Genomic DNA, 8,240 nt, shown 5'->3' on the forward strand with positions numbered 1-8,240 from the left:
GACACGCTGCATTCTGTAAAATATGCAGCGGTATTGTTGACACATAAATTCTTGTCCAAACTAAAATTTACTTGCCAACAGCAAACAGGACATAACACATATACAGGCTGTGTTGACAAAATAAACATGAATTTTGACATAATTTTGACAAACGTGTCATTTTGACAGCAGAAGAAGAGGCTGTATTTAAAAATATATTTCATAAACCTAAAATAATAATAGAAAAAACATCAAAAGTTAAAACTAATGGAGATTAATTGAAATAAACACAAGTCACTGTATACTTACAGTAATGTTGATGAGGTCTGCAAATTCTGGAACTTTCCATAAAAATCTATTCAAACAAATAAAAATGAAATCGAGAAAAAAAAACTAAATTGCAGGGATGGTTACTGTATCTTTATCAACTCTGTGTTCTACATATCTATTGTCTTGTTCTACAGTATAACACACAAAAATACAGTACAATTAAAGGCAAGACTGGACAATACAACACACTACAATACAATATAATACACTCCACAACAAGCAAGACAAAAGAAAACAATAAAATTCAATTCAATACAATAAGTTATAACAATTTCCATGGAGAAATTATTATGCCTGCTTAAGGTGGCACTGCTTGTAACACAGTGTATTTTGTACAAAATTACCTTTTTGCAAAGATTCATTCAATTTTAAGTAATCTGTGAATCCAAGATTAAAATATTGGTTGGGTTCACCTCTAAGCTTGTCAAGCAGTTGTATTAAAGTTGGGTGAGAAGAAAGTGTAAATTCATGCAAATCTACGCAAATCACCCGATTTCCTGGCTTGTCTTTTCTCCCAATTTCAGGATCTCAAAACAATTTAACTCCATTCTGTACTATTTGAAAGTGCAGTAACAGAAATTATCACAATAGCCACTGCTAAGATGGCTGGGATGTTTTGAAATGTTTTTGAAAAGTTTGAAAGTTTTATACTTGATATTGCAACAATTATAATTGACTTCCAGCTTGCCTGAGACTAACATGCAGTCTCAATCAAATTATATATATATATATATATATATATATATATATATATATATATATATATATATATATATATATATATATATATATATATATATATATATATATATATATATTTACATACACACACACACACTCCAGTGTTGCAGTGAGGATTGCACCCTTGTGACAATGTCCCGAAAACGGAACATGTTGTCTGGCATTCTCACGCACTGTAGGTCACCTGGGGCCCACTCATGTGTCAACTGTGTTCAGTGGGTGTAGTCTGCAAGTAATATCTGTTACTGATGATGACCTTTGTTTCGCATCATTAATTTATGTACTTTCAAAGCTGTGATTAAATGTAACTAAAACGCTGCGCTTGGCTGTAATGCGACCTGAGCTCTGATTGGAGGCAGATACATGTACAGTATATTGTTATTTTTGCCTGAAATTAAGCATAGCAACGTGGTCCTGGTAGCTTGAATTTTGTTTTGTGAAACTAATTTATAATTAAATGACACAAAATTTGATTGACAACTGACGCATGATGTCCCAAAAATGTGCAAAATGTCCCCCAAAATATACAGTAGTGGGACACAGTGTCCTCTGATTTAAAATTCCTGGCTGCAACTCTGATGCTCACAGATCAGAGTAGAGCGTCAGTTTTCATCATGGCATGATTATGAGATGCATAACTTGGTCACATCTCCCAATGTTACCAGAAACAGTAAAATAGTGTAACACAAACATTTACACACACACATTGCATGCCAGCTTGAACAAATCTGAAGTGGGTTTACCTGGTCAGGTTTTGCATTTGCTCCGATGGTTTGAATGTCAGGAGGGCACACCTGAACCAGGCATGAATAATCTGCCATTGGAAGTCAGCACCGATGTCGTCCTTAATTTTCGCCATAACGTTTTGGTTTTGCAACAAATGGTAAAGATACTGACAGCATACACTGAAAGTAAAATTCATCCGTGAATGAACACATTCAAGGTCAATAAACAGAACGTGTGAAAAAACAATTCAAGCAACAGAACTCGTATTTCAAATAGCATGATAGCCAAGTGTTTGTCTGTTTTTTCAAGTTAACTTTACAGAAACAATGGCATTCACTTTTGCTTATATTAACATCATTTTTACATGACAAAACAAATACGTTTTCTAATTCTTTTGCCTGAAATATGTTGAAATACAAAGTATTTGCTTCCCCAATACATCATATCACATGAGATTATTACGAAAATACCACAAAGGGTGCATGAGGATGTTGGCATAGCATATGTCTAGATGCAAAGCAGAGGGAGATATAATTACGCTAAACGTACAAGGGATGCATGAGGACTTTGGCAAAGCGTATGGCCCTCTGCTTCGAGACGCTGTGGTGCAAATGTCCAAGTGCATCCTTTGCGGTATTTTCATAATAACCGTATTATTATACATCTTACATTCTTGACTGGATCATCAAATTATATGAGTATTGACCATTTTTGTACGATGTCAATAACTTTTCTTCCTATTAAAAGCACAAGTGCGAACGCTATCTTGTACATGCTTCTGGATAGCCTGTGCACTATACATACAGAGCACAAGATATATTCTGACAATCATCAAATGGGTGCCTTGAAACCCTTCAGCAGTGAACATGTACATGCAGCCATAGAATAAACTGCACATCAGCACAAGGGGGTTAGAGCATCTGGAAAGGGTAAATGTTACAGAACAGGCGTCTTATACGGCTTTTTAGCCAATCAAAATTATACTGTTCGCGATGGTTGATGTATAATAATTTACTTTATGCGATGTTATTTTTGACATCTAAATTGCAGTCCATACTAAAATTTAGTTGTCCACCATGACGTTGACCACACATACTGACTGACACACTGAAATGAAAGAGCAAATACCTGGCATTGACTTGGGTGTCCTGCAGACCGAAATACTGAACTAAAGAGATGAATGACGGGACAGATGGATCTTTGACGTCACCACTGCAAATGACAGATATAGAACATGACACAGATGTTAACATGGAGAAGTGAGAGCCAAATGACTTCCATATTTTTGTCTCATAAACATTTTAGCAATACATGATTGCTAAAGAGAGCTCAGTTGCTTAAAAAACATTATCCATCAAGAACAAGAATCACTCTCTTTCATCTGAAATTATATTACATATAAGTTACAATTTCAGAAAATATAGCCTAAAACTTTGTCACCATTCAAAGGCATGCTTTTCCAGTGTTGCAGCTGGGACATGTCTTTGCGACAATGTCCCCAAAATTGACCCTCTTGTCCCATATTCTTGCATACTGCAGGTCACCTTGGGCGCACGCATGAGTCAAATGTACACTGTGTTGGGTGTAGTCTGCAAGTAATATCCGATACTGATGATGACCTTTGTTTTGCATGATTATTTTGAGGTGAGGTTTATATTTCCATACGTTAGGAGCACAGATTAAATGCTGCACTTGATATTATAATTTGCTTGTAGTCCCACTGAGCACTCTGATTGGCAGATATGGTATACTAGCTGCAAAAATTATTTGCCAGAAATTCAAGCATAGTGAAGCGGTCCCGGTAGCTTGAATTTTGTTTTGTGAAACTAATTTGTTAAAATATGATACAAAATCTGATTAACTGGTGCATGTTGTCCCCAAAATGTGCAAAATGTTCCAAAAATAAACAGTAGGAGGACAGAGTGTCCCCTGATTTAAAATCTCTGGTTTCAACACTGCTTTTCATATAAACTTGCAGTCAGCGAATTTACATGCCAAACTTCAGTTTTTGATAAAAAACTGGACAATATTAATCCCTTCTATAATCTGATTACTACCAAAGTCATCCGGATTGTGAAACAGACCTTTTGGAATCTTATGAATTTCCCTCAGATAATGCAAACAATTTTACTTTCTGTCGGCAAACTCACACACTGAACTTCAGATTTCAATAGAAAATAATAGGAACAGCCACCCATCTGTGATTGTTCAATACTCAAGTGGCGAGGATCGTAAAACAGGACTTTTTGAAACTTTCAAGTTTTCCTAAAAATATGCTAAAAAAATTTACATGTACTGGTTGTGTCAAAATATCACTAGGTAACAAAGATGCACTTTTTACTCACGTGTCTAAAGCTAGAAGTGTGAGATTTACAGCAATGTCAGCAAACTGTGAGGGCACTGTCACTGTGGTGCTGTGTGTTTTGACAAATGGGTATGTATTCTTCCACAGGGCAGCGGCAATGGCTGGAAAGTAAATAATCATTTCAGTTCACATGAAATCATGAGTTACTTTCAACACAAAACACAAATACACAGAAGAAAAGCTGAAACATAATTTCTGGGTCCGCACACTTAACATCACCAAAAATTCCAGGGCATTCAAAGACTTTCAGCAATTTTCAAGGACTTTTTGAGATCTAAAGTACCATATTCCGGATATTGACCTCACAAGCGATAATCTTGTCATTTTTGAAAATTGTGGATGGATTATCAATTTTACAGGACTTTCCAGGACTCAATTTCTTTTTCAAGAACTTTTCCAGGAGTTTCCAGAAGGTTTTCACATTCAATGACTGTCGATGACTTTCCAGGAGTGTACAAACCCTGTGATTCATTCACAATTACTTCAAGCAAGTCATAGCTTTTAGATCTGTTCTGTCTGTAAGTTGGGGAAAGGGGAGGGAAGCTTTTATGGATTACATTCATAGCAGTTTTCAGCATCTGAACGATATAACTGCTCTCTAGTATTACACAAAATTGACAAAACTACAATGTCCAACCACAGCAACTTTGCCCTTTGAACCCTGACCCCCCCCCCCCCCGGTGACCTATGGCATCATACAGTGATGAACCCTGGTGACCTATGACATCACACAGAGATGAACCCTGGTGACCTATGACATCACACAGAGATTTACATCCGAGAAGACCACATGAGGTTAGAAAAACTTGCTGAAAAGCATTTCTTCTGTACGTTGTTAATCTGAAACTTTTTTGCAACTTCAAATATATCAAGTATATGTTATGACCATGGAATCTTCATGGCATACACCAAGTACATAGCATTTACCTTTGTGTTGAAGCTGAAGAGTTGCAGAGTCAGGCCCATCACTAAGTGATTGTACCCTCTTACTGACAGACCTGAAAATATTTTAAAATCTTGTCAGTTATCAGATGTTACAATATGTATTGGAAAATGTATCCGTATTTGCAGGCTGACTTTATCTAGCATCGGAAAAAAACACTGACATAGTCTGAATTTTTTGCCTACATGTACATTGGCCTGGATAATCGACTCAACATTCTGATTACAAATGTACATTCTGACTTGACAACATGATGAAGAAATCTGGTCAAAACAAACCATCTTATAACTAGTTTGTCACCATTCCCTTGTTAAATTATACTTCAAATATGTCATACCAGTATGTTTATGGTGCAAAAACTGTGATTTTATTGGTCGACATAGAAATAACCATGCTACATTTGCAATATAGCATAGTTGAAACAGGCTACAGCTATCAGCAACGGAAAAATTCCTTTTTTGAAATTTCACATAAGAATTTCAGGTTAATGTCATGATATAATAGCAATAAACCACTAGTATACCACTGGATTTGACCAGTGCACTCCATATACACACTAACATTTGCTTGTGCACATATGTAGTGAATTGGTCAAAATCTCATGGTGTACTATCGCTGGGCGTGTTTTATTGCTTAAATTTATGGAGGAAATTTTTCAATCTTGCATGAAAAATATCCCCGTTCACATAGTCACTGAAATAGAAGATGACCAGGGAAACTGAGGTTAAAGGTCACAGCTCCTGCATGTAAGAGCATACGTGCTTAGCGACCCGTGGACACTGTCCTCTGTCACCACCATGGTTTGGACCAAAGCAGTTCTTATTAATGGTGAGTGTGGATCTGTTTATAGGGGAATGGGGTGAACAGATTAATAAGAGTGCAATAACATACCTATGTTGGACCAGCAATGTCTGTATGCATGACAAGGCAGCTTGAAGTTCATATTCTTTGCAAACTGGCAAAAAGTGAAGAAATCCATCACCTAGAGAGAAATATATATTATAAAATTTAGCCTACAGTACATGTATATGTGTGATGTGTTGTTTGAATGATGAATCATTTTATTTCCCAGCAAATCTGATCATCCACAAGCATTTCTCCCAATCCTCCATCTTTCATTTCACTTTTTCTCCATCTGTCCTCATTTTCTTCTCCTTTCTCAGCCCCTCTCCCCCAAAATGTTTCTCCCTCCAATCTTGCCTCGCCCACCGTCATTTACGCAATTTCTGTGGCCACACAACATTTTTAACCTATTTGCATCAAATTTTGCTTTAAGTGGTTTCCTGTGCTAAAAGGTACACGTAACAGTTCTCCACAATTCAGCTATCCTGACAAGCCTTCTTACCGATGAGCTCGTCTTCTGACAAATTCAGGTATGTGCTTCTCTCAAAAATCTCCTGCAGTCCTTCCATGTAGGTGTTCAGCAGCTCCCAGTACTGGTGCCGTCTGGTTGGATACCTTCCAGCTGGCTAAACTCCCTGTTGGCATGGAAACAGGCACAATCATTCATAGGTATTTATCCTACCTTTCTCAACATTGAATGATACATGTATGTTTTACTGACAAAATTCAGCATTGGTATGGAAAAGACGGAGTCTGACTTTCTTTTAAGATAGAGCTTTATACAGAGACAATTACACAGTGTATTAATGGTGAAGGTCTGATTGCATAGGGTCTGAATATTAGCATATACTGTGCAAGCCAATCTGCAGTGTAGGATTATGGTTGCAGGGTTATCTTTGTGTTGGAATCAAAAGTCTATGTACCAAAAACAGGTCTATCCATGTTACGTGTTTTGGAAAGTCAGAAGACACCAAATAATCAACTGACCAAACCATAAATTTTCAATCAATTGCAAATTTAGAGGCATTTGATACAGGTGAAGATTATTACACTAGAACTAGAAAGGCTCTTCTAGGGGGACCTGCGGCCATCAGCTCTACTCATACCCCTATCCACAGTCCCTCTATAAAGACTCCTTAAGTTACCAGAGGTTAAAAGTACAAAATACTGTATCCCCCTATCTCATGCTTGTCCAATACCATGATATTAGTCTAACTTTGACTAAATTGTAGTCAACACTGAATGCTTAAAGATGTGTTTGGCAAGATATGTTTAGTCACTGCACAAACTTTAAAAGCAAACTCAACTGAATGATAAAACATAGATAACAGAATGTCTATAGAATTTGTTGAACGCACATACTTGTTTATACAAATGAAACGTTTCAAGGTTGTTGAGTTTAACCCTTTCACCCCCAGTTCCCTGTGTACAGGTCCAACTTTACCATAGAAAACAATGGATTTGGGTCAAACTATGGTGGTGAAAGGGTTAAACATGTCTTCAGTAGCTTAATGTATATTTTTATTTTGTACAAGATACACTTACTTTGATATCTTATTGAACTGGGCTGCCAACTTTTGTGCAGGCCCTTTGATGTCAACAAGTTTATCTTCATAATTAAGAATTAGGGCAAATAATCCTGAAAGAGAATAGAAAGGATACTGACATCGTACAAACCAATCTAAAAATATTTCTACTAATCTTGCAGACACTTTCATTATAAAGGTAAGTAAAAATGCACCTTGCTATCTCTATAATTAACCCTTTGAGCGCCGAAGTCAATTTTTGTAGCCTATATCAAAATATACACCAGTCAACTTTTTTCTAAATTTTGCTAAAATTTTGATAAAAATCCAAGGCCAATAAGGTGTGATGTTCATTTGATCCAAAATTGTCAAAAAAATTACAGAAAAATTCACAAAATTGGTAAAATGTTGCACACAATAATTTTGGTGGGAAAAATTGCGGCGCTCAAAGGGTTAAAAAATACTGAATGAAACTCAACATCCTGTTTTCAACATTTCATGCCGATTATACAACTTGGGTAAAATTACTCTAAAAGTACAGTCAGATTCTCACCTTTCCAAATCACAATTTGTTTTCGTGGGCTGATATTGTTGCTTGGCAACATATCCAAGAAATCACACAGTCTGCTTCCCTGCAGATACAAGGGACAAACGTCAACAACTTCCATCTCACTGCTAATTTTGTATTCTAATAGTGTTTACATTCTGTTTGTGGGTGTTCATTTGCATATGTAGCTGGGCCAGTAGCTGTAACTTTTAATTTTTTCTGAGTTTTTCGTTTTGAATG

General features: G+C 36.5%; 1 protein-coding gene across 2 annotated transcripts in view; it reads right to left on the reverse strand.

Annotated features, from left to right (window-relative positions):
- LOC139141981 (protein MMS22-like) overlaps positions 1-8,240 on the reverse strand; it is a 51,431-nt gene that overhangs the window by 24,105 nt on the left and 19,086 nt on the right. For both annotated transcript variants that reach the window (XM_070711765.1, XM_070711764.1), the window contains exons 18-26: positions 8,007-8,085; positions 7,473-7,566; positions 6,430-6,562; positions 5,976-6,066; positions 5,069-5,139; positions 4,122-4,242; positions 2,905-2,988; positions 1,794-1,955; positions 289-334 (exon numbers count right to left, since the gene is read on the reverse strand). In XM_070711765.1, the coding sequence (XP_070567866.1) occupies positions 6,505-6,562; positions 7,473-7,566; positions 8,007-8,085 (231 nt within the window). In that variant the 3' untranslated portion in view covers positions 289-334; positions 1,794-1,955; positions 2,905-2,988; ... (2 more) ...; positions 5,976-6,066; positions 6,430-6,504. The remainder of the gene's footprint in view (positions 1-288; positions 335-1,793; positions 1,956-2,904; positions 2,989-4,121; positions 4,243-5,068; positions 5,140-5,975; positions 6,067-6,429; positions 6,563-7,472; positions 7,567-8,006; positions 8,086-8,240) is intronic.

This window comes from Ptychodera flava, chromosome 10, assembly GCF_041260155.1.
Source record: "Ptychodera flava strain L36383 chromosome 10, AS_Pfla_20210202, whole genome shotgun sequence".
NCBI classification, from domain to species: Eukaryota; Metazoa; Hemichordata; class Enteropneusta; family Ptychoderidae; genus Ptychodera; species Ptychodera flava.